At 39.9% G+C, this 26,608-nt stretch overlaps 1 protein-coding gene, 1 long non-coding RNA gene and 1 other non-coding gene across 4 annotated transcripts; 1 reads left to right on the forward strand and 2 right to left on the reverse strand.

The window, feature by feature from the left end:
- Positions 1-224: 224 nt before the first annotated feature.
- HEY2 (hes related family bHLH transcription factor with YRPW motif 2) lies at positions 225-10,183 on the forward strand. Of its 2 annotated transcripts, XM_034669088.1 has the most exons (6): positions 225-499; positions 2,452-2,530; positions 2,663-2,746; positions 5,014-5,095; positions 9,309-9,950; positions 10,043-10,183. In XM_034669088.1, exons 1-6 carry the CDS (start codon positions 417-419, stop codon positions 10,051-10,053), a joined length of 981 nt encoding a protein of 326 aa, XP_034524979.1. In that variant the 5' UTR covers positions 225-416; the 3' UTR covers positions 10,054-10,183. The 2 variants fall into 2 exon arrangements, with proteins under 2 accessions (XP_034524979.1, XP_002915182.2); XM_002915136.4 differs by having other exon boundaries at positions 226-499; positions 9,309-10,128.
- Positions 3,436-16,146, reverse strand: LOC117803985. Its single transcript, XR_004628122.1, has 4 exons — positions 15,649-16,146; positions 11,863-11,954; positions 10,130-10,287; positions 3,436-5,394 (listed from the first exon to the last, which is right to left on the reverse strand). It is a non-coding gene; the product is annotated as an uncharacterized LOC117803985 (long non-coding RNA).
- Positions 16,147-23,867: 7,721 nt separating this feature from the next.
- On the reverse strand, positions 23,868-23,939 carry TRNAE-CUC. Its single transcript has one exon. It is a non-coding gene; the product is annotated as a tRNA-Glu (tRNA).
- Positions 23,940-26,608: the final 2,669 nt, after the last annotated feature.

Here is a 26,608-nt window from a genome sequence, read left to right on the forward strand (position 1 = left end):
CCCGCCCGCGCTCTGCTCCCGGGCCCTAGGTGCGCGGCCGCGTTCCCACGCCTCGGCAGTAAGCTCGCCGCAAGCATTGGCGAGCGCGGCCCCGCCCCTCAGCCCCAGCCAACCGCGGGCCACGCCGACCCCGAGGAGGCGGAACCAGGCGGGGCGGCGGGGGCCGGCGCGCGGGAGGCGGGCGAGGTGGCCCCGCCCGCGCGGAGGGGCGTGGCCGGCGCCGGTTCTTGCGGCCGAGCCCTGCTGCGGCGTGGGAAAGAGCCGCGAGGAGCCGACCGCGCCGCCGGGGGAGCCGCGCCTTCCCGGGCCGAGAGAGGGAGGGAGGAAGGGAGGAGGCAGGCAGGCAGGGAGGGCGCTGAGCCCCGCTCTGCGTCGGCGGCTCGGGCTGGGCTGTGCCCCGCGCGGTCTTGGCCGCGATGAAGCGCCCTTGCGAGGAGACGACCTCCGAGAGCGACATGGACGAGACCATCGACGTGGGGAGCGAGAACAATTACTCTGGGTGAGCGCGGGCTCGACGGGAACTGCCCGGAGCCCGAGGCGTGGGGGAGCTTTGTGCGCGAGCGGCTCCTTGGAAATCCCGAGGCACCTCTCCCCGGCATCCTAACGGAGAGGGGAAAGTTTTGCCCGGGAAACTTCGAGCGGTGGGCGCTCACTGAGCGTGCGTTGGGGTGGGGCGGGGGTATGTCGGTTTTCACGCCAGGGGTGGGGCGGAGAGGAAGGGGGACGCGACTGAAACACAGCGCAGGAGTTGGCGAGGGAGGGTCCCCGGCTGTCAGCGTTGGGCGCGCGGACCAGCTGGCGACTGTCGACGGCCCCGCCACTGAAACTATGGGAGCACTTTCAGGATGGGCCAGGCGAAGGGAGAAACAGATTAATATTTTTTTATTTTTCAAGAGACTAAAAAGATGACTTGGTTTTTGGAGAAATTAAAGCAATTTGCAATTTCAAGGCTAAGTAAGTTGAGCTTTCCAGGTTGACTATGTGTGAGTGGGCTGAGGGGAGAGTGAGTGACAGACTTAAAGATCGTTTCGGGCGTAGATCATCTCTTTGCGCGTTCTTAAGTCTGGAAAAGATCGGGGTCGTGATCACAGAAGCCAGACCTCCACTTTCCAGTGACAGAGGGAGATTACCGAGGCATTTTAATGCCAAGGCGGGTCAAATGATAATTGCTTCTAATTGGCATCCCACAAGCTCCTTAATTATTTATCTGCAGCTGTCACTCAAAGAGCAAAATTCTTCCTACCTTTGGAAAACTGGTTTTCTTTCCACATCGTTATTCTAGTAAGGATAGACCAAAGCGTGAAATCAGCAACAGCGGAGATATTTACGTGAAACGTTGTTTGCGAAGGATCTTTTAATTATTAAAGTGTGCGTCATCTTAAAAAATGAGATCTGAAAAACAGAAAAAGTCATGTGAAAGGCGAAACCAGTTGGGATGGAGTGGGACTGAGGGAGACAGTTAATTCAGAAATAAGATCCAGAAGTGAGAAGGTGAGGTAATAAGAACCTGGTGTGTGCAACAGTCCTAAAATGAAAGAGAACAAATAACAGGAACCTGGAGAATTTGAGAACATAAAGAAGCATAGTATCCATGAATTATGAAGAGAAACATGTACAAACTAGAAAGGATGACAAAAGCTGTAAGTGACAAAATAATGATTTGATTGAACTTTCAGTATAAAATATCTTTTCATTAGTAAACTCGAGATGGATTGCAGCTCCTAGAGGTTTAAGCTTAGGAGATACTTAAGGAGATACCTACAGTTTTACTTTCAAAGTAAAACGTGTACCTAGCAGTTGATCTCATTTTAATTTCTCTATCAGTGGCATATGTAACTTGGGTCATTCTTTTGGAAGATTAGTATACAAAACATTAGTATACATTTGTCATTTTTTTCCTGTTGTGAGATATGACTAATTGAAGTTTTGAAATAGTAAGATAACTTGTGTTTATTTTGGAGATTGCATCTAGGGACAACAGTTTGACATGTGATGACTGTCTATCTGTTTGATAGTGGTGCTAAACATGGCCTTTATTTCAAAATAGCTTTGCTTTGTTTAGTGTGTCTGACCGCAGGTTGGAGGAGGGATGCTATTAGAGATTAGTTGATTTTTAAGAAATTTTTATGAGTGGAACTAGGAAGTACTAATAACTAACTTCTCACTCTGACTGCTCATAAGTTTTTCACTGCAAGGCTTAAAAGTTTAGGGATGTTTTTACAAATGGATTTGGCATCTGAATGACTTGTTAATAAAGGTGGGAGGGCATGATTCTTACCTGAAAAGAGATATAAGGACTGAAAACAAAGTATGTTAAAAGTAAGAATTAAGAATAAAATAACACAGACCTGAACTGCACAATCACTCAATATTTAATGGGTGCCATGAAGTACCCAAAGGAAACCATTGTTATGTTAATGAAGCACCTGACATACTGTTCCTATTTCATAGGCAAAGTACTAGCTCTGTGATTAGATCAAATTCCCCAACAACAACATCTCAGATTATGGCAAGAAAGAAAAGGAGAGGGGTATGTGATTTTTTTTCTCTTTATTTCATGTAATCCAGCCTAATGTGTAACAGTTGTATTCTTCCATTAAGAGTAATTTTATCATTTGTGTATTCATAAACTTGTGTTGTTGTTCTGCTTCCTTTGGGATAGATAATAGAGAAAAGGCGTCGAGATCGGATAAATAACAGTTTATCTGAGTTGAGACGACTGGTGCCAACTGCTTTTGAAAAACAAGTAAGCTACCCTTACCCCTGACCACCCCACCAAAAGGTTCAAAAAATCTGATTCTCTCATCTGGGAATGCGGGTTCTTGTTAAAGCTCATTAAAATAATGGTGTATGTGCCCTGATCTGGCACAGAGCAGCCATTTCAATAAAATGCTTTGTTGTGGCAAAACTATTAAAAACATAATCCATCATGAAGTTGAAAAACATTTCCATTCTTCAGCTTATTTTTCCCTTAAGGGTAACAGTATTCATGCTTTCTCTGTTCTTTCTATGAAGACCAGTAGTGGTTTTGTTTAAAACTGAGCTGTACGTCGTACTCTTTTAAAAAAATATATCATGTGAAATTTCATTTTTGTGTCAAACGGTTAAAAAAATGCTTTTTATTTTAAAAATAATCAAAGTCCAGGAAGTAAAATCTCTAGCTCTATTTCCTAAATGATAATACTAATAAAACTTTTTTTACCAAATCACTTGGTTTCATTTTTAATCCCTGTATTAATAGAATGGTGTTCTATTTGGGGCATCTTTTTGGAAGTTTGGTAAAAATAGAACTAGCCGTAAATTACCTTTTTCAGAATTGAAGGTATTCCTTTACCAAAAAAAAAAAAAAAAGACTTTTGCACACTTAGAAAAGGAAGAAGCCAAATGTTTAAATCTTCCTTTGCCATTTTGAAAAAGTTTTGTATCTCTTGCCACAATGGCTAATGGCACAGATTTCTAAGAGCATCTTTCAAACAATATAGCATCGTACGTTATTGAAAATACTTTCGATTTAATTCAAACAGGGTATAAGGCAGCAGTTGTTTGTTTATTTCATTTTGTTGTTTATTTCATGAACCACAAACATACAGCAAGCCCTACAAAGCCCTTGGAAATTATCCAGTAACTGCAATTTTGTGATTTGTCACTTTCACTGAAACTACTGTACATCTTCATGGAAATATTGAAAATTGACAGAAGTACAAGCTGTAATATGCTCTTGATTGTATATTTTTGAGAGAAAAAAGGTACCTATATGCTGAAACTGTCTTTGGTAAACTAAATGTAATGTGGAAATTGTTGTTTTGATTAGTAACATTTTTAATGACAATAGGCTGAAAATGAAAATATCAGTAATCCGCGTTTTCACTTTGACTACTGAAATGTCTGCAGTTATGAAAAACAGCCAGTTTGGTGATTTTTCCCCCCTTAGTTTGTTAGGTTTTTTTTCCTTAAATGTTGACTTAAAACAAACCTTAAAAGCAAACCTCAGTTGTTTGGCAGTTAGTTACCATAAACACAGGCTTTCCCATTTGCCAAGCTTGGCTACCAACCCTGGTGAGCTGGCCCTGTCACAGTATGATTAGAAGAGTGTTCTTTCTAGCAGTTTAAATAACTCTGGCACTCTCACCATGTACAGGGTGCTGATAATTTTCACAAAACAAGTAGAGCATAGGAACCTGAAAAAAACTTCAGTTCCCTCTTCAAAACGACATACTGATTTAATTATTTAGCTTTTCCAGGAAACTAGAAGCCACCCACAGTCCTCTGAGGCAGTTCAAGGTGGCACATTTGTATTTCGGTTGGTTTCCAGAGGTCGCCTTATTTTAAAAGTAGGACATATAAATATATTTCCAAGATATTTTATTAAGAACTGTTTTAAAGGGTTCAAATACCTTCAAGCATTTCTGATGCTTCCTAGTTAGGTAGTAAATTATGTTTCCTTGTTTATGATCTTGGAATTCACAGTGACACCTGCTGGTAATTTTTGGAAAAAAACAAAAAAAAACCTTCAAAGTCTTCCCTTTTTTATTTTTGTTTCTGCTTACCAGGGGTGTGCCTTAAAGATTAGAACTTTTTATTTTTGAAAAACTTAATTTGCTAAGATCCTGTCTCCGTATCCGTCAGAGTGGGATTCAACTGACGTAGAAATACAGCACCATATAAGACTCTCGGATGTCCCATAATGAAATATGGGGTAGAGATTGGATGCGAGGTTTGAGATTTTTGCACTTATAATTGTTTTAGTGGAGTGATTTTAGGAATATAATTATTCTCCTGATTAAAAAATTATTTGTTATGCCTTTTAGTCTTTAAAAGATAAATTGGCAAATATCTGTCATTAGGTGTAACACAATCATTGTTTACATGTAAAGTTTGCAAAGAACTCAGATGTTTCTGTGGAAAAAAATTAAACTTAGAATTTTCTAGTGAGGAGGAAAATTGAAATCCAGTGTAAAATGTTCCAAATCAGTTTCCATAGAACTTCTAAGACGTTATTATTTGTTTTTGCAGGGATCTGCAAAGTTAGAGAAAGCCGAAATATTACAAATGACAGTAGATCATTTGAAGATGCTTCAGGCAACTGGGGGTAAAGGTAAGTAGTTGACTTCGTTTTTATCCCCTTTCCACCTCTCTCTTTTCATTTTTACCTCTAAGATTATAGGAAAGTCATAGTTGAACAGTTCTTTAACAAGCTGAGATAGGAGGTCCCAGATTAAAGCTGTGGAAATCAATGCTAATGGCAGGATTGAACTCGTGGGAAAGAAATTCTGGAACAAAAGAAGCACTTGACCCTGGGCTTGTGTTTGCTTTCATAATACTGTGGGAGTAAAGCTTCATTCACAGCAGCCTGGTCAGAGATTTGTTTGGGACCTCAGGAGCACATGCTGGAATCTGTACAGAAAGACAAAACAAACACACAAACATCCAAACATAAACAGGAGGTTAAAGGCAATCTTTTTCTCTTCTTTCCCTTCCCCCCAATCCCCCCCCCATTAAATCAAGGCTAGGACTCAACATAATGCAGCCATTCCAAAGGAAATGACTTTAGAATTATTTTCACTATTTTCAGATTTTGGTTGGTCTTGGGTTTAGACCAGACAGAACATTTGAAGTATAGGTTGTGACTCTCTGTACTGAAACTATTAATGGAGCAGAGTCTTTCCAGCAGAGAGCAAACAGGAACAGGTACCCTAGGCCCAGTGCCCTGGAGAGATGTCTTCTGTACTAGATAGTAATTTAGGAAAGAATCACCAGAGGTCAGAGATGGACCCTCATGTCATGTCAAAAATAGACTTGAGATCCTGAAAGCTGTAATATTCATTCAGATTTCATGATCCCTCTTCTCACACATTACTCAGACTTGCTTTTGCCCTTTTGTATCTTTTTCACCCTTCAAGCAGGCCTTCGCTATTCTCCTTCACCAAGAGTGTTTTGTCATTTAATATATTTGACAACTGGGTAAGGAGAGGCTACCACCACAAGGGGCTAAATGCTGCCCTCCACCCTGGAGTCTTCTCTGCTCAGCATTAGCCTTTCATTACATAGTATCACAGTTTACCCTAGATCAGAGCAGGGGCAAGGCATTGGAGGGAAATATCCCTTTACCAATTGCTATGGAAGCACTTCAGTATTTAACTCCAGTATGGCCATACTGCTGAGGACCTGTGGAACATCAGTCCTGGCCTTCTCTGTCTTTTACCTGTGTTGGGGGGAGGAGTGTTGCGAGGAATCACTGTAAAGAGAAGCCCCCATGGTTTGACTTAATCTCAGTTGCACCTTCTCTAGAAACCATCCTGAATGGGTATGGAATTGTGATTTCTAATCATTAAAATGTAACCCTCAGCATAGGATGCAAAAACTCTTACATAATAGAGAAGAGAACTGGATGAAATCGTAGAAACAAGTGATCCAGCCCAGCTTGGCCATTGCCTCGCCTTTAACCCAAGACAGAAGGGCTCTGCAGCACTGTGAGGCCTGCACTAGCATTCTGAGCTCTCAAGCCCCCCCAGCCCCGTGATTTTGATTCTGCACCTGCCACCCCAGGATAGTAGGAGACTGGTTGAGTTGGTGACGGTGCATGAACAGCAGTTTGATAGCTCTGCCTCCCTTGGTGTTGTTCACCACAAGGCTAAGAATTCTTAGCAGAGTTTCAAATATTTGGCAATGGCTATACTTTTAAAGAGTAATATTGTTCTTACACCTTATTATAAAATCTAAGTTCCATTCTTGGTTGCTATTCTTGGCTACCTGAACAGTCCTAAAATTCATCCCAGAATAGTTTATGAACAGATATTTCCAAGCAAGCTCCATACAAGTCGCCTGACTGCCAAGTCATTGGAGAGGTCATCCCACAGGAGAAAGTATGGGCCTTGAAGAGGAGGGGCTGGCAATGTGGGCTTACATCATACAAGACTCACACTGCTGTGGGGGCTCACAGTGTAGTGGTGAAGGACATAGACTCTGCAGTTGGATGGCCTGGTTTCGAATCCTAGCTCTGCCATATATTAGCTCTGTGACCTTGGGTAAACTACTAACCCCCTCTGAGCCCCAGTTTCCTCATCTGTAAAATGAGGACAGTGATAATGTCTACCTCACAAGGTGGTTGTGAGCTTATTCACTTAAAGCCATTCAGCAGTGATGGCACAGAGGAAGTGATATGGACCCATGTGCTTTTATTACTGGCCCAAGATTATTCCTAGGGGACAGCTGTTCATCATCATTGCCCTCTGCATTTAGCAATAGAATAGGAATTACACAATTTATATTCCTTAATACACAACAGAGAACTCAGCCATATATAACAACATATAGCTGGCAAACCACAAATTTCAATCACTTTGTGCCCACTCATTAAAATTCTTGGAAGCCCCTGGGGTTCCAGTTCTGCTGGTCCATTCTTTACAGTCTGCCTTGGTATTGCAATGACTTCTAGAGAGAATTTAGTAGAGTAACCTAAATTTCTAGATCCCTCTGCATTTCTGGACTCTGTCTTCTGTTGATTACATCCCTCCTTCTCTCATGAAAATTAGAAGCCTAAAAAGCCCGACAAAGAACCCTGAGGTTTCTCATGTAAAATCTTTCTATGGAGGCGTCTTCTTCAGGAAGAGCGTTCCCTCTAAATCCCAAGGACTTTGTTGCTATCTAAGCTGAAGTCCTAGGATGATAACTATTTTTGTTGCTTAGCTTCCATATTTCATGATATTCTCTTATATCAGCTTTGTGCTATTATTGTTACTATTTTAATGGTGTATATTTTTGCCCCATATGTCTTGTTGGGACTTCCAAATTTCTGTTGATATTCTAGCTTTAGGAATTTGAATATTGTGACTTCTAGTTTCCAAAGTGCTTTGATTACACAATAAGATGGTTTAATTTTTAGTAGATGATAAATGAAACAGGTAATACTCTGATCTGCAGAAACATGAAAAAATAATATAGTAAATGCCTTAGGTAAAAATACCTTTGAATGTAATATTTCTCATTTATGTATGCCCATATCCCAAAACTGAGTAAATTTTTAATTTGAAAATTGCTAAAAAAAAAAAAAAGTTGCAAATGAGAAAGAATCTGAAAAGGATACATTTTTTTTAAAGATTTTATTTATTTATTTGACAGAGAGAGAGACAGCCAGCGAGAGAGGAAACAGAGGCAAGGGGAGTGGGAGAGGAAGAAGCAGGCTCCCAGTGGAGGAGCCTGATGTGGGGCTCTATCCTAGGACTCTGGGATCACCCCCTGAGCTGAAAGCAGACGCTTAACTACTGAGCTACCCAGGTGCCCCTGAAAAGGATACATTTGTACACATTAGAGATCACTCATTCAAAGTGGTAACATTTCCCTAAATGTCTGATTATTATTCTACCCAAAATTTGCACTGCTAATAATGATACATTACTATTTTTTATCTAATGTACTTTATTTGGATAAAAAGGGATTCTCATAAATGTGACTCATCTCCAGCCATATTTATGGTTGTAACCTTAGGTGGAGGGGGCAGTACATGTATATACACTGAAAAATTAACACACATTTTTTTCTTGGGCGGATGCCAGGAGAATGTAAGCTAACCAATGAAGGAAATATATCTTTCAATTTCGGGAAAGCGAGGAGTTATAGTAATCTCATATCAGTAAAGCAGCCTTATATTGCCTGATAGAAAAATAAGATCTTCAAATTAGTAAACCCCAATTTTTTTTAAAAATTGTTTTTATCGAATTTTTTCATACAATTTGCTAAAAAAAAAAAACCAGAGTCAAGAAGTATTTATGAATTTATTAAGAGATTCTAGCACATTTTCAAAGAAAGTCCTCAAGCTGCTAAGATGCATTTCATATCTCTGTTACAAATGCCAAGACGGGATGTTTCAGATAAATCCTTTAATCTCCACCGCATGTGACAGAGACAGAGAGACTGAAAACTCTGTACTACCGTGAAAAAGTTTACTAGGGAATTTCAGTAACCCACAGTAGAAAACGAGAGGACGCCCCCACCCCCGCCGCCTTGTTTTATTAATGGAAGTATTTGAAACAGTGATGTTCTTAATTTTTTCCCCACTGTGAGATTTGGTTCCAAGAACCACTGTAGTATATAGCATTGCGAGTGCTGTCACACATGTAAATTGCCCAGTACACTTTCTTCTGCAAAAATGAGCACGAGACAGAACTGGCAACATTTTCAGAAAGGGTCGTCATTCCCCTTGAATCTTCGGAAGGACAGAGGGCGGCACAGGTGGTGGTTACTCATAGTCACCGCACGGTTTTCTCTCGCTCCCCCTCTCCCGGCCCCCCTCTGCTCCGTCCCCCTCTTAGGCTACTTCGACGCACACGCTCTCGCCATGGACTTCATGAGCATTGGCTTCCGGGAGTGCCTAACAGAAGTGGCGCGGTACCTGAGCTCCGTGGAGGGCCTGGACTCCTCCGACCCCCTGCGGGTGCGACTGGTCTCTCATCTCAGCACGTGCGCCTCGCAGCGGGAGGCGGCGGCCATGACGTCCTCTCTGGCCCACCACCACCACCCCCTACACCCGCACCACTGGGCGGCAGCCTTCCACCACCTCCCCGCGGCCCTGCTCCAACCCAACGGACTCCACGCCTCCGAGTCCACGCCTTGTCGCCTCTCCAGCGCTTCTGAAGGGCCTCCCGCCCACGGCTCCGCCCTCCTCACGGCCACGTTCGCCCACGCCGACTCTGCCCTTCGGATGCCGTCCACCGGCAGCATCGCCCCCTGCGTGCCGCCTCTCTCCACCTCCCTCTTGTCCCTCTCCGCCACTGTCCACGCGGCCGCAGCCGCGGCCACCGCCGCGGCGCACAGCTTCCCTCTGTCCTTCGCGGGGGCCTTCCCCATGCTCCCCCCTAACGCAGCTGCAGCCGTGGCAGCCGCCACAGCCATCAGCCCGCCCTTAACCGTGTCAGCCACGTCCAGCCCGCAGCAGACGAGCGGTGGAACAAACAGTAAACCTTACCGACCCTGGGGGACAGAAGTGGGAGCTTTTTAAGTTTTCATTGAACTTGTTGCAATAGTAACTGAATGTCCTTCGTTTCAGAGTCAGCTTAAACCTTGCACCCTGCAAGTAGCCATACAGATGTCTACAGATCCACAAAGGAACAATAAAGCTATTTGAGACACAAACCTCACAAGTGGAAATGTGGTATTATCTTTTTTCTCTTGTTTTGTTTAAGGCAGCTTGGTAACTGACATCAGCAACTTCTGAAAACTTCACGCTTGTTTTCATTTAGAAGTTTCCTGGAAAATCTATGGACTGTACCATCCAGCAGTGCATCAGTATGTCTGAATTGGGGAAGGAAAAAAAAAAAAAAAAGCCCTGACTGGATTCTCTTGAAACTAGATGGAAAAAAATATTCGTGTTTCATAAGTGCCTGAACTAGTAAAGTTTTCTTCTGACTATATAACATTGCACAAGTAAAGAAGAGCGTAGAGGTTAGGTTAAGAAAGGAAAGGGACAGAAGTCTTACATTAGGCTTCAGACATTTTAATAAAGTGCCAGAGAAGAGTGCTCTGTTGAAACCAACAGGTTTTTATTGGCCAAAAGGATTGCTGAAAATAATTTTCAAGTTGAAAGACCTAGTTTTATCTTAGTTTGCTTTCTTTGTACAGACTTGCCTGCCAACTGGTGACATTTAGCAATGCATTGGTATAAGCAATTATTCCATCAGTGCTCAGATTAACAACCATTTCTGCCCTGCCTGTAAGCCCTCAGGCACTTTTTTTCATGGCTCAAAATATGGTGCTTCTTTATGTAAACCATGCATTTATATGTAGAGTGCACCTAAAAGCAGTTGCCTACCATGTCCCCACCAGAAGCTATTTGATTCATGCCAACTTGAAAATTCTCCAGTTTGTAAAAGTTTAGGTTAATTTATTGCTTCATTTGGACTATTTTTACATATTTATCCTCTTCATTTTGTCCTGATAATGTGTAATATCTATTCTTGTCACCCTTTGGAAAAGTTGCATTTCTGGAGGTGATGAGACAGGGAGAGAGCATTGGGAAGAGAAAAGCCACGATTTTTAAATGCTCTTTGTCAAGCTCATGATTGCATTTGATCCCAAATCAAGATGAATGTATGCAGTGGGATGTACATAAATTATTTTTGTTCATGCCTAGACTAGTGCTACATAATGGTGTTTTTCTTTTGTTTTTTTTTTAATTTTGTTTAATGACAAAATAATCTCTTAATACATTGAAATTGAGCACGTGAGATTTTATGTTTGAAAGATAAAGACAGCATGTATTATTATGCACTTCATTTCTCTGCTGTGTGGAGAAAGCAATAAACATTATGAGAATGTTAAACATTATGCAAAATTATACTTTCTAAATATTTGTTTTAAAATTATTGTACCCAGTCTTTTTTGCATTACTTTGTAACCTTTTTCTATGCAAAAATCTACATGTCACTAATTAAATGAAGTCCTTTTTGAATATTTTTATGTGGGATGAGTTGCTTTGCAGAATGGAAAGTTGATGTGCATTTCAAGCAAGGCCTTCCTTCACTAACCGTTTAAGCCGTGGCTTTTCTTTTTCTCTTTCAGAGTCATTTAATATAATTCACAGCTTGCCTGAAAATAACATTTATCTGAGCTTGTAAATCAATTAAGCATAGGCAGGTATGACACTATTTGGAGACAGGAACTGATCAGTTTCCTCTGCCTTTTATTGTTAACCATGGTTCTTGGAAAAGTGCAAATACAAGAACTCCAAATAATAGCAAACTGAACCTAGGATAATAAGCTAGATTGTGTCATACATTTTGTAAAACATTTGTAGAGGGTTTTTAAACCATCACATGCATACGTAATAAGCATATATATGCTTCCTGATGATAAACCCTCTGTACCTACCTCAATGAAACCTTGTTTTGATGCTGTAGAAATTATGCACATATCTCTCCTTCTTCAGTGAAGCCTAGAAGAGATTATTTCAGTTCCTGAAGCTATTGGGCCAAACATAAGGAAAGAATAAAAAAAGAATGTTTTTATTCTTATCAGTTATGCTCACAGTTAAAGGAAAAAGTACGAGGTTTTACATTATTTTAGTTTTGAAAAGTTAAGTATATAGGTTTTCTAATTTTTGTAAGTGGGTAAAAAAATAAGCAAAAACAGATCACTTTGTTCCTCCTGTCTGTAAGTTCTGTGGTTATTGTATCTTCAATTAGCTCTGATGGAATTAGGTAGTAAATAAGAAAATGAATTTAGTAGTATTTGAAGTTTGCTTTTTAATCATGATTTGTGGACAATAGGCATAGAAACAATTCTTATTTTAAGATCTAATAGCTGATTCTGTGCCTGTTGTAATGTCAGCATTCAAAGAATTTCTTTTCCTTTTTTGGAATGTAAACCATTTTAGAGATCAGGAATTTTTATTTTTAATTTTGATTAAATATTTTAAGATAAATCCTCTTTCTTCCTCCTTTCCTCCTTTTCTTGTCCTTTTTGTTTTTTCCTTATATTTTTTCCTTCTCACATATGGGTTGTTATTTTTCCAATTAAATGATTAAAATATTTGCAAAACAACTTGCCACAGAGTTGTTAAGGGCTGTCATAGTTCTTAAAGATAATTGTTGTCCGTAATTTTGGTCATGTGAAGTTAATTGTTTCTTGGTAAATGTTTCACATCATCACCTATTAACATCACAAAATGAAACTAGGTAAATTTAAAGATAAATTGGCTTTATTCAACAATTCACGAATTGGGCAGCATCCCATGTAGCAAATGGAAAGGAGCTGGAAGAAGCCATACAAAATGGAAGGCTTTTATAGGCAGAAGGGGGCTGAAAAAGGAAGTTTGTAACAAAGAGTGGATTGTTTCAGGCAAGGTCACCTTCCTGTGGGGGAGGAGTGGGGGGGGTCTGTCATGCAGATGACCTCACTGGTACTGATCGGTTAATTCCAGATTGACTGATTAAAGGTCACTGGTTAAAGGTCACTGCAGTTTGGTTAGATATTAAGCCTTGGTTTGCTGATGTGGGGCTTGCACAAGTGACTCCATTTGGGCCTGTTGTTTCTTTTTAACAAGTGTTTCCCATCTCTGATCCAATGTTTTGTGAAAGTGGTGTCCCACCTTTAGGTGTGGTTAATTTTCATGTTTGCTCCCAAGATAGAAAAAAAAATTGTTTTTATGGTACAAGGGGAAAAGAACTTTTAAAGTTTAATTTATTGGTGGCTTTTATTTATGCCAAAGTTAGTCCCAAAATTAACTCAAGGGATTTTTGGTAGGATAAAAGGAAAAAAGTGACATTTTTAGAAATTTCGTTTTCCCCAAATGTTAAAAGCTATATGCATGCCTAATGTTAAAAAACAATTAAAGGAAACAATTTAGCTGATACAAACAAACTTTAATACTTCATGAAGCAGTCTCTTTTTGGAGAACTGCAAAATGGGGCAGAAAGCAGGGAGATTTTATAGGATAAAGAATAAAGAACAAGAAAGAGAAAAAATGGAAAATATCTGATTGGCAGGGTTACACAATCAACCTTGTTTAGGGTGAGAAGTCTCAGAGTTGGCCTGGCATTGGGGGATTGGCTAACTGGATATACTGCATTTCTGGTCAAGTGGAACATTTATAGGGACTCAAAAGTTATCTAAAGTTCCATTTGCTGATGTAGCACCTGGGCAGAACTGGCTCCATCTTGAGCCTAGAAATGTATTTCAACGCAAATTAAAACAGTTCTGTATTTCATATCAGTGAGCCAGAAGGTCTTCACTGAGTATGATTGTTCCCAGCACTGTGTGTACATGGTAAGTTTCAAATGGCACGTAACAGATGCAAATGTGCTTCAATAGCCTGGCAGTAATAGGTATGGCTGTCACTCTAGCTGTGCCATGAGAGTGAGGGTTTCTGAGAATGAGTTGGAGAGGCTTGTTGGTCTCTTTGGGAACTTTTGCTATTACAAATGTGATAACCCTATCATTTGAACAAAGCTGAGGGACTTTTAAAGTAAGTTGAAACATAAAAAAGGCCATATATTAACTAGAGTCATGGCTCTAATGACCCACATGTACATATGTGTCATGAATCCTAAGGAAGCCTTTTGGATCATCTTCTTTATATAATCAACTTGTTCCTTTTCCAAGCATTACATGAATTCAAAGCAAGAGTAACCAACTTAGGTCATCATCACAAAGCAATTTCCTTAAGTATAAGATTACTCCATCAGTTGCAAGGTAAGATACACTATTGGTTTGAGGTCAGTTTTTAACAAAAGAACCACCACAATGGAACGTTTCCCATTGATAATGACATCCCAATTTCCAGAGTGTAAAAACCGGGGGTTGGGGGGAAGGTACATCTTGAATCTGAGCCAATACTGTAATATAACATACTTCAACTTAAAAATCCATGGCTATGGGGCGTCTGGGTGGCTCAGTTGGCTAAGCGTCCCCCTTTGGTCCAGGTCATGAACCCGAGGTCCTGGGATGGAGCCTTGTGTCGGGCTCCCTGCTCGGCAGGAGGCGTGTTACTCCCTCACCCTCTGCCTGCAGCTCCCCCTGCTTGTGCTCTCTCTCTCTGTCAAATAAATACATAAAATCTTAAAAAAAAAAAAAAATCCATGGCTAGAGCTGTAGAGAGATTAAAAATGTGGCTGACTTAGCTTACTTTAAAAATATCTCATCAGGATAGGGTCCTAGTCAAATTATGAATCTGGATTGACTTTGTAAGCTTAATGATCTAAAGATAGATATATTTTTGAAGCTTTTCATGCTTTTATTGCCCAGTGGGACTATTCCCAGTTCTGCGTTTTACTGAGGAATGGAGTTTGACTTCCCCTTGTAATTCTTTTAAGATCTAAGCAATAACTAAGGTGGTGAATATTTCAGCAACTAAAACAAAGCACTACAGCAAATATGACATCATAAACTGTGACTATAGCTCAAATGCTTTGGAAGGATAAGTCTTTGAACTCAGATGGGAGAATTTAAAAAGAAAAAGAGCCCCTTAGCTTACATCGGCAGTCTTGTATGAAGGGCCAGAGGCATATGAGAAATGGTTCCCTCGGTACCAGGTGGTACTTTCTCCCTCCCTTTCAACTTCAAAGGAACAGACAGGAATGGGTTTGGTTAGAGAATTGGGTCCTCTGCTGTAGAACCGGCACCCACCTAAGTCACAGGTCTAATAAACAAAACATGTTAATACCAACTGCAAATATTGTTCAGTTGTTCTCTGCGCTAAATTCTATGCTGTGTTTGAAATCTGTTGTCTCATTTAAGCCTTGTAACTGTCCTATGGAGTGCATATATTATTATCTTTGCTTCACATATTAGGAATTGGAGAGTAAGAGGTTAATCGCCCAAGGTCACACCTAGCAGTTTGAGCTGTGACTCAACCCAGCCCTGTCTGATTCTTCAACCCACACATTTGAACCTCTAGGCTATGGCTTTTGACACTGCTTTTTCAGATACAGACTAACCAAGAATATTTCAACCTGCCTGGAATCACTTTGAATTATTGACAAGAGTGAGTCTATCATATTAGCATAAAAACCTCTACCATCTTACCCTTTTAATATACGAAAGGGTTTAAAAAAAAAAAAAGAATAACCCCACTTTATTCCATCATACAGCATAAAAGGAAATAGTTTTGGCACTTTTCTAGTTTTAACTTTCAACTTTCAAGCAGGTCATACCTACCTTATCCTAATCAGTGAGCTTGACCTCAGTAATGGCTGCCAAAGAATATCCTATACTCTCATTCAAGATGGTTGGCAAAGGTAAAGCAAAACGGTGAAGTATTAAGACGAAGTGTCCGGGGGCTCCTGGCTGGCTCAGTCGGAAGATCATGCAACTCTTGATCTTGGGGTTGTGAGTTTGAGCCCCACATCGGGTATAGAGATTACTTAAATAAAAACTTAAAAAAAAAAAAAGGTGAGGTATCTTGAGTAAATTGAGTTTGAAAAGAAAATAAAAACCCCCAGTCATCCACTGGACGTAAAAGATAAGAGGCTGGTGGTGGGGGATAAGGGTGGGGGAAATGCTGGGTCATTCTGAATACTTATATATTCCAGGTCCATCATGTCATAAAACAATACTCATCATTTGGCCAGAAAGACTTGCCCAGGAACCCATCCACTGTAGCAATTTTTATTACCGGGAAGGTATTTTGAACTAGCCTAAACGCTTTGGCCTACAGTTAAAGGATGTTTTCCAAAGCAGTTAGCAGTTTATATGTGTACAGTTTTTAAAAATCGTATAACCAGAGGTATTTTTATATGCCTCTAAGTTCTTTGTCTTCTGAGAACTGAATATTCTGTTTCCTTGACCTTAGTTGTTTTTCTACTAGTCTGTGGGAATGAAGAAATTCACGCATATGAAAGAGATATGCATGTAATAGAACGCCTTGTGAGGCTTTTTGTTGCTGTTGTTGTTTTTTAAGAGAGAGAATGAGGTTGAGTATCTTTGGCAAGTTAACTCTAAAGTTTCTTGCATTAAGTGTGCATTGTAATAGTTTTGTGTTTTCAGCGCAGTGATAACAAAGTCACGTTTTCTCATGTGGAAGAGAAAGTATTTTGCAAGGAATGGCTATTATGCATAATGTCTCACTTGTACATGTGGGGTGATAAATTTTAAATTGCTCATAAACTCCTAAAACAACTGAGTATTTTAACTGAGTTAACCCCTCCTTTGGTGATTATAAACTATGAAGCTGAATATTATTTACCATACCATAAAACTCTGCTTCCTAGATCTTTCATCACTTCTTTTTAAACCTTTTCCCTTAATTACAGAGAACATGAAGACTTTCTTTTTCACCAAAACAATCCAGCTAGCACTTGGTGTAGCTGTCTGTGTTGACTTTCTCCTGGGCCAGCACTGGCTGGCCTCTTCTCCGTCCTCGCCAGTCTGCCCCAGGATCCTGCTTTAAATAGGCTTCCCTTGGGGTCTGGCAAGATGACAGAGATGTGCTCACAGTCAGGAGGGCAAAACACGGAGGCAACATAGACCATATTTTACTCTTGTCATAACACATTTCTGTGTCACAGTCACACACCACCTCCTAAACAGGAACTAAATGAGCCACTTTTTTGGTCTCACAAGCAGCCACTGCTAGATTTATTTTATTGTTTTGACATCTTTCTGTCAGAAAGATAAGCACAGCACAGTACAAATGGCTGGGTATGGTAGCATCACCGAACCCACAAACAGCCTGGGGACCATCAGATGAGGGTACGGCCAAGCTCAGGAGGCAAGCCTTCCCTCTGATGACAAACATCATGTACCCCTACAATAAGGAGGCTTGAGCGGCCCTTGTGGCCGCTTTCAAGGCTCAGTAAGCACCCCCACCCCAAATTTATCTGTCAGTCCATCACGGCTGAATCATTAAGCAGGCTTAAGGCAAATGTGTTCCACGGAGGGAACAGATTCAAACACCAAGTGCCTCCTGACTGTGAGCATCTCAGGACGGGTCCCAGCAATAAACAGAGGAATTATCTGTCCAACGTTGACCAGTTCTCACAACAGAGAACACAATTCCTTTGATGTGAACCATCAAACCTCAGGCATGCTTAAGAGTGGGAGCTACAGACCAAACAACACAGGAGCAATAACTCAATATAAATGCATTTAGCCACTTCTCCAAACAACAAGATCTGGCAGGCAACTTCCCTGCTCTGGGTACCAGAAGCTTGAGATGAAAGGAGAAACAAAGTTCAGCATTGTTTGTCATCAGGATATGACATAGCAAGAAAAGCGGTGGAAGCTATTTGTCTAATTGTTCCTTTAAAACATATAGCTTAAGAGTTAAAATTCTGCAAGTGTATCCTTAGCCTATACAGCAAAAACATACTAACTAGGAGATGGTTTGCTTAATAATAATGCAACTTCCCAGCCGTATGCAGGATAGTGCATGTTTAATTCATTGAATCAAGTCTATTAAGCAGTTTTGTTAGTCTTAAGATGTGGGACCTCATTAAAATTCCTGGTACTTATTCAACAGATCACTTATAAATAATTTGAAATCCATATTTATGATTCTAGTAAATTTATCTCTGTTTTACTCAATATATATGTCATTTTTAAAAAATCTCAACTCTTCAAGGAATATAATAGTATAATGACCAAAAAGGACAAGTTCTGAAATCAGACAGATCAAGATACATCTTGAGATGCATTAACTATGTGAGTTTGGAATAAATTACTGAACCTGTGTAAGCTTTGTTTTTTAATTAGTAAAATAGGATTAAAAACAACAACGCCTATCTCAAAAGAATTTTCTGAGGATTAAGTGAGATAATGTTCATAATATCTGGTACATAGTACACTATCAACAAATGGTGGTGTAGCTTATCCAAATTTAGTTTATTAAAAATGTCTTAAGATCCAAATAAGTCTCATTCAGTTCCATTCACACACCTTTATTCAAATACATATGAAGGTACTTCCCCAACACCTGTTCTCTTTACATTACAGGATTTGCCTGCACATTTTGCTTTATATAAATAAATCTGCAGATTTCCAAAATTTCAGAGTTAGAAGAACACAACCCAGACCAGTGCTTCATTTTATAGATGACGAAAACTGAGGCCCAACCAAATTAGATCATCTTTCCCACGGTCATGTGACCCAGATCTCCTGATTTCTAATACATGGTTCTTTCTGAGACATGACTATAAACATTTTCCTTCATACCTTATAGAGTTCAGATGCCAAAGCTTTTTATTTTGTGTGGATGAGCTGAATAGGTCTATTCGTTAGTTAAGAAATCATGCTTTATGTTTCCTGTCTTCAAAAGCAATGGTTTTTAGACTGATTTAAAATAAATACAATGGAGTCATGTCTCTTTAGAAGAAAAGTCTCGAATCTAATGAATATGGCTGAGATTGGAATTATATTACTGCCTTAAATGATGTTCTTCACCATCAAAGAGCAAATCACACATGCATAGGTGAACAGAATTGTCACTAAGCACCTAAGACAGAATCTTTCCTAGACACTGATAAAGCTGCGGATTTACCAGTGACAGGGCACAGGCTCTAGGCCACTGCTGCATCCACTCTCCTCTGTGGCTCCCCAGTGCTCTCAATACGAAGACAAAATCCTTAACCTCAGGCTAAGAGCCATGCAAGATCTGTCTCCTGCCCATTTCTTAGGCCTCTCCTCACCTTACTCTACCACCTCTGACTTTCCATCCAGCCATCCTGGCTTTCTTTCAGACCCTGGTAATCTTGCTCTCTCCTGCTACCAGCGTTTGCCTATGTTCCTTCTACTTAGAATGTTCTCTTCTCACCTTTTTACCTAGGTAACTCATCTTCATTTTTCAGATCTCAACAGATGGATCCGCCTGCTGACATCTCCAACTGATTCAAAACCTTAGTGTGGAATTGCATACTTCTCCTTACGGAATCTGTCAGTTACAACTTAATTTGTAATGATATGATTAGTACCAGTCTCTACCACTATGCAAAAAGCAAATGATAGTGACTATGTTTTTGCTCATAAGTCTCCAGGGCCTCTTTGACTTACATCTGGTACAGAAAGAAACCTCAATAAATATTGGCAGACGTTGGTTAAATGAATAACTATACGAGTGCATGACTCAATGAGGAATGAATAAATGAATGTCACAAGCTGGACCTGCATACTTGTTGCATTGGATTTATTTGAATTGCTTCCCTCAAACTTTAATCTGACAACACAGAACGTATGCAAGTAAAATCAAGCACAATTGATTAAATGAGAAGAAAGAAGGTAAAAGAATAAAAAATCTCCTCTGCTGCTCTCTCTGAATACAATAAACTCTAGATTTTAACTATACTCAACATTTCCAAGGCAAGCATGGGTTAGTTGGATTAAATGTATCCAAATGAGACACATGAGTCTATGATGCCACCTTGTGGTTTATTTTGGCATTTATCACTTTCAAAATGCCTGGAACTTCTCCACTTTAGAAAAGCCCACTATAAACTATGGCTACCGAGAGTGAGATTTTGCTCTACCAAATATTGCTGGCATGCCATCATCCCAAAGAGTTTGCCCAAACATATCATTCATTCCTTTTTGTTTTTTAATTAAATATCGAACTGGTGGAGAAAAATAGTATAATATGTTATAAATAATCAAATGAGAATTCACAACTGCGTACACCCAGGCTAGCATTACCAGTACTTCAAAATACAACTGCATGTTTCTTGCCAAATCCTTCCTCTCTCTTTTCTGTTAACCAGGAATAACCACTCTCTTGCTTTTCTTTATAGTTCGCCATCTGTGAATATATTTACCACTGAACAATATTTTTAATTTAACGTTTTAAAACTTCAAATAAAATGGAATCATTCTGTATTCGATTTGCTGTTAAATCATATCTTTCTGGATTCATAATGTTGATAAAGAGGAGCTGTAATCCATTTATTTTCACTACCCTGCAGCACTTCATTGCATGAATAAACCACAATGTATTTAGCCACTCCACTCTTGATGGCCATTTAGGCTGCTTCCGGTTTGGGTCTATTATGATGGTGCTGCAGTAAACATTCCACGCATCTCCCGGTGCACCTGTGCAGGGATTTCCCAGGTGGTGAATTGCTGGGTATGGGAAACTCCAGCTTTACTGAATACACCAAATTGTTTTCCCAAGTTATTTTATTGCGCCAATTTACACTTCCGCCATTCGCACATGAGAGTGCCATTGTTCTACATCCCTTGTCAACACATGATATTAGATTTTTTTTCTCATTTTTGCCACTTTGATGGGTGTAAACAGAATCTTTTAAATTTTCGTTTGCATTTCCTAATTACAAAAGAAGTTGATACTCTTTTTAAAAAATGTACTGGTCACATGTTTCTTTGGAGATGTGCCAGTTCCAGTCTTGCCTCATTCGTTCATTTATCCGCTCAAGAGTCATTTGAATTGCTCCTATGTGCCAATTACCGACATAGCCTAGAGGATACAAAGGGGAAGGTGATACGGACGTTGCCCTCACAGAACTCTTGCCTTACTCTCACGTTCGTGCCTTCAGGCATCATACTAACTATCAAGACCAAAAAACAGCAACAATTTTTTGGCCACCAACGATATGATTATCACTTTGCAAGGCAAAAGAAGTATATTTTAGGAACTCTGAATTAAAAAAAAAATAATAACTTACACAAAACTATAGCAAGTTATATAAAATACTATACATTATGTAGTATATATTATAGAAATTCAGAGGATGTAATAAGCTGGTAAAAAGCTAATCAAGAAGGTCCGTGGTTTAAATTTAAATTGCTTTCCTTTTTATGTAACTAACGTAAACATATTATTTTTCTATAGCCTACCTATTAAAGGAAGAAGATAAAAAAAAACAAGAATCATTTTTATGTCGGTAAAATAATAATGATCAAGTGGAGATGTGGTAAAAATGATTTTTAAATAAATAGAAATCATACTGAAGAAAAAAAAAACACCATCACAAATCAACATGCTTATCCATAAATGCAAGTACACTGTGTTTGCTGTTGAATTTATTTCTTAACTAAAAGTTTTCTGGGGTGCCTGGTGGTGCAGTTAGTTAAGCATCCGACTCTTGGTTGCAGCTCAGGTCATGATCTCAGGGTTTCGAGATGGAGCCCCGTGTCCTGCTCCGCACTCAGCAGGGAGTCTGCTTGAGATTCTCTCTCCCACCCCTTTTGCCCCTCGTGGTCTTGCTGTCTGTCTCTCTCTCTAAACTAACTAATTAAATAAATAAATAAACAAATAAATAAATAAAAGTTTTCCACATATTTCTATGGAATCTGGTAACCCCCAGGAACTACTGACTTTCACTAAACTTGCCATGCATAGAATTCAAGTATACCTTTAAAAGAGAACTTGAGATGTCATATAATTGCACTTTGCTTCTATGCAACGCTCCCCATGAGCCATCCTATTTGTAAGGACAGCTCTAAAGAAGATGCAAAAGCACCACCAGAAAATTTGCTGTAGTGTGGGGCGTCTTAAAGAATATCAGATCCGGGTTGGGCAAGTCAGGTCGGAATCCTGGTTCCCCCACATACTTGTGTGATTTCAAATAGCTTATATAAACTTTCTGAGTCTAGGTTTCCTCAGCTACAAAACAAGGATAATTGTTGTACAAATTGATTTGATTATTGTAGATAAAGTGCTTAGTTCAGTGCTCAGAATCTGAAAGAACCCATTAGGTTGTAGACATTATTCAGATTGACTCAGAGTAATTCTCTTTCCACTTTTTTCAGTAGAAATATAGAGCTGTGGTTCATACAAAAAAAGAATTATTAGGGCAGAACACCTATATGATTGTTTTCAAGTGAAGTCTTAGCAATCTACTTCTTGATTTAATTGATTGAGTAATCCATTCATTCAGCACCAACCATATGTCAAGCCCTGTACTAGATGCTGGTGAAAGTCCTTCTCTTCCTTCCTCCCCACCCTTGGTTCCTCTCAGCCATCTTAATATTCAATTATTTATCACCCTAACCCTGGATATATGATGATTTTGTGTTTAAAATGAAATAATTTGACAAGTTCAGAAAAATGTTTTTGGTATGCAGCAAATATCCTTTGCTTTCATCTGAGCAGGTTAAATACTTTCTATTCCTTCATCTTTAAGGAACCTCCTCATATGTGGAATATTTCTGGCAACAGTCCTTCGGCATCTACCCCTTTTTCGTAAGGACAGAACTGAGCACAATATTCTGGCTTTACAAAGCGGCAGCTTTGCATCATGTGTAGGTAATGTGATACAGTACTGCTGTGTCTAAGTGACAATATTATTTAGGAAAAGTGTACTTATTTGACTAAAAATAGCAATAGTATAGGTGAAACACAATGAGGATGACACCAAGACTAAATTAAATAAAACTCCATTAAAAAATTAACCAAACGAGAAATATCCTTTATGCTATTAATACGTACACTGCAATTTCTAGACTTTTTCTTCTTTGGCTTCTTTGACTCTGGCTTGTACTGACTCTTCTCCTTCAGACTTTTCTTTGTCCTCCTCTAGTAGAAGTGAAGCCAGCAAAGCTTGCCTCTTTATGGGGCACTCAATCTCTTGGGAAGCATTTCTACTCTCGGACTTTCAGTTCTCACTTCAAAACAGAATCTCCGCCGAATCTATCATTATTAATCAAAAAATTCACTCCACATGTACAGGACAAGTTCACTCACATGATCTCTTCAAACCAGATCTTAATGTAACACTGCTTCCTGCTTTTCCACGCTCCCAGCCAGCACCCTTTCCAAATTAATAGGCCACATTCAAAACCTTAATCATGTTCTCCTTTGACTTTCTACACAACTGCGATAGGCAGTTTTATTTGCCTGTTCAGCTGGCGGACAAGGCTCTCCTCGCTCCACTTCCGCACATTTCTGCAGTAATTATGTACAAAGGACCTGGTCAGCCCAGGGTAGGGGTGTCTTCTCTATCTTCTGTACTTTGCTTCTCCTTCCACAGTGTTCTTGCACCCTATCTTCTTTAAGGAGACATGAACTGAAAGAGGAAGTGTCCCCCACTTCCCCACTCGCCAGTCTCCTTACTGTCTTTCCTCTTCACCCACTTTCTTCTCTATCCAGGCCTCCCCCGCACGTCTCACAGGACCTCCACCTTTCACTGTTTCCTTCCAACTCTCCAGTCCCTATTTGGGTAAAGCGTCTTACCAGGTGCTCCAGCAAGTGGAACCCAATGTTTACATTCTCTTCTGTGCCAACAACCCGTAGGTGCTTTGAGGAACAGGGAAAGAACCTGCTGCTGTACCTGGGCGGAAAAGAAGGAGGATTTTAAATCTTAGATTAAATAAAATTTAAAAACCGAATTCAACTTTTATGATCGAATAAAACAAATACGATTTTAAAACAGACCAAAAAAAAAAAAAAGGTAAGAACTCAAGATTTTTCGGTGAGAATGCTAAAAAGGCTTTTCCCTGACCGGGAATCGAACCCGGGCCGCGGCGGTGAGAGCGCCGAATCCTAACCACTAGACCACCAGGGAAGCTGAAAGGCCACCTCCGTGAAGCCTATTTGTCACGTTAAAAAAAAATCTCTACGTAAACCTAACCAGTAGAAAGAGAGCTTGTTGGCTCTAAGCCCCACCCATTTCGTTCCTGTTTTGAGTCGCAGTCTCCAAAACTGAGGCAAATTTTGGGCGCTCCCAGCCCAGCACGAGGTGGCTCCTGGAGGGGGAAAGACCTGGACCCTCCAGATCCAGTCCTCTTTCGAATGCCCTGCCAGAAAAGACTAATTACGTAATTCATTCTAATTATGTAACATAAATGTCTATACCTATACAAATGTTGGAGTACCGTCCGAAACCTTGTCATTTGCTTTATTTTTTTAATGATCTAGCCGCTCTTTCTGAATCTAACCTCTGTCTCTTTCTGCCTTTCCCTCTCACATACATGTTAAGTCCCACTAAACCTGTACTAAATCTAAAATCGATTGTCACCGGCGGAGAGCATTTCACATTGTGGGGCTGGGTGTGGCACCGCGCACGTCCCTGGCACACGGCGCCGGCTCTCTGACTGTGGGTGATGAAGGGCCCCGCGGCCTCTTACGACGCGATTATGTATCTATCGTGATGATCAGCTGCTTAGCCAGGCTACGGAAGCAGAGAGTTGCGGGGGACGTGCCTAGTGAAGCACTTCGGAAGGCATCTGCACTCGGATCCGAGGAAACCCTTCAAACCCGCTGCGTTTCCATTATCCTCATATTTTTTAAGCGTTGTTAACCGGGCAATTTCTTCACCTCTCCGCGTTCTGTGCGAGACACGGCCAGGAAATGATGCAATTATCAGAGGAATCAAGAAACCTTACGGCCCAGCCGCAATTCAGAAACCCTCGTGATAAATAGGAGCAGAAGGCAACAGGATGTAACTCCGCTTGCAGTGCCAACCGTTCCAGTTCAACGAATGTAACCCAAGAGACCCAGCTCCGCTGCAAGATGGAAGGAGGCTTAAGTAAAACAGATATAAATTCGTAATGAACTTGCTCACAACCCCCGGCGCCACTGTGAGTTCCAGCGGCCATCCACCACCGTAGAATTTGGGTGAGCCTTCTTGTTTTCGACAACTCAGATTGTTTAGGTTATTGATAACATTTGTCTAAAATTGTTTTAATAATATGCAGGCAGGAAGATTAAACGGCTTTTCAAAGACTGATAAAGATGGAAAAATCACAAGAAATTTCTAAACTTAATTATATTCTAGATAGGACACACACTTCTTTCCTCTATCAAGGAATTCTTAGGAAATCAAGTTCAGTAGGTGGAGCTCTTTCCTCTGAGTTGCGGGTTACCACAGCTTAGTAGCAAAGGATCTGGTTTTGAATACAAAGATAAAGCAGATATTTTTAGAATAATTTTAATTTAAGTTTTAATAGGCTTAGTCACAATATGCTACAAAAGGACAGAAAGGTACAGTGAACACCACCATCCCTTTCTTTTCCCCAGTCACTAATTTCTCCTTCCCAGAGGTAACCAGTGTTAACAGTGTCTTCTGTATCCTAGAAACAGTCTATATACATACAAATATGTTTCTCTTTTTTCCAGCTTTTTATCTTGAAAAATTCCAAACCTACAGAAAATTGCAAGTGTAGGGAAATGAACACACATATACCCTCCATCTGACCCTGTGCTGTCCAATTTAGTAAGACCAGCCCATGTGACTATTGTGCATTGAAATGCAGCTAGCATAAACTTAGATGTTCTACAAATGATAGCTGCCTACTGGATTTTTAAGCCTTAATATAGAAAAAAAAAGTAAAATATCTCAATAATTTTTACACTGAGTACATTTTTAAATTAGAAATATATTGGGTTGGGGCGCCTGGGTGGCTCAGTCAGTGGAGCATGGGACTCTTGATTTCTGCTGAGTTCATGATCTCAGGGTGGTGAGATCCAGCCCCTTGTCCTGCTCCACACTAGGCGTGGAGTCAGCTTGGGATTCTCTCTCTCTCCCTCTGCCCCTCACACCTCAGGTGCATGCTCTCTCTCTCTCTAAATAAAAAAATTTTTTAAAGAAATATATTGGGCTAAAATATTAAAATTTATTTCACTTTCTTTTCACTTTTAAGGTATCTACTAGGCTATTAAAAATTATATATGTGCCTTGCACTATATTTCTATTTTACAATACTGATCTAGATTCACCAGTTGTTAATATTTTGCTGTATTTGCTTTCTCTTCATCTTTCTTCTGAAGCATTTTGGGTAAATTGCAGACATCATAATACTTCACTTTTAAATACTTTATCCTATATTTCCTAAGAAAAGGCAAAACATACGAAATAAAAATTTAATACAATATTATTATTTATTATACAGCTAAAAATCAAATGTTTCAATTGTCATAATAACACTTCTTATACTTTTTCTTTTTACCCAGGATCCACTCAAGGATTATGCAAAGCATTTAGTTGTCATGTTTCTGTAGTCTCTTTCCTTTATTCTGGAACAATTTCCCAATTTTTTTAAACAATATTGATCTTTTTGAATAGTGAAGACAGTTGTTTCAGAACTGAATTTATCAATTCAGATAAATATCTCTTTTGACAAGAAAAGAACCTTAAGTGATGTGTCCTTCTCAGTACATTACATCAGAATGTGCATAATGCTGATGTATCACATTATCTCTCATGGTCAATGTTGTAGGCAGAATAATGGCCCC

Source organism: Ailuropoda melanoleuca, chromosome 10, assembly GCF_002007445.2.
Source record: "Ailuropoda melanoleuca isolate Jingjing chromosome 10, ASM200744v2, whole genome shotgun sequence".
NCBI lineage: Eukaryota > Metazoa > Chordata > Mammalia > Carnivora > Ursidae > Ailuropoda > Ailuropoda melanoleuca.

Coding starts and splice junctions, on each gene's coding strand:
- HEY2 (XM_002915136.4), top strand. CDS start 417: ATGAAGCGCCCTTGCGAGGAGACGACCTCCGAGAGCGACATGGACGAG. Junction 2,747..5,013: donor CAACTGCTTTTGAAAAACAA/GTAAGCTACCCT, acceptor TTGTTTTTGCAG/GGATCTGCAAAGTTAGAGAA. Junction 5,096..9,308: donor TCAGGCAACTGGGGGTAAAG/GTAAGTAGTTGA, acceptor TCCCCCTCTTAG/GCTACTTCGACGCACACGCT.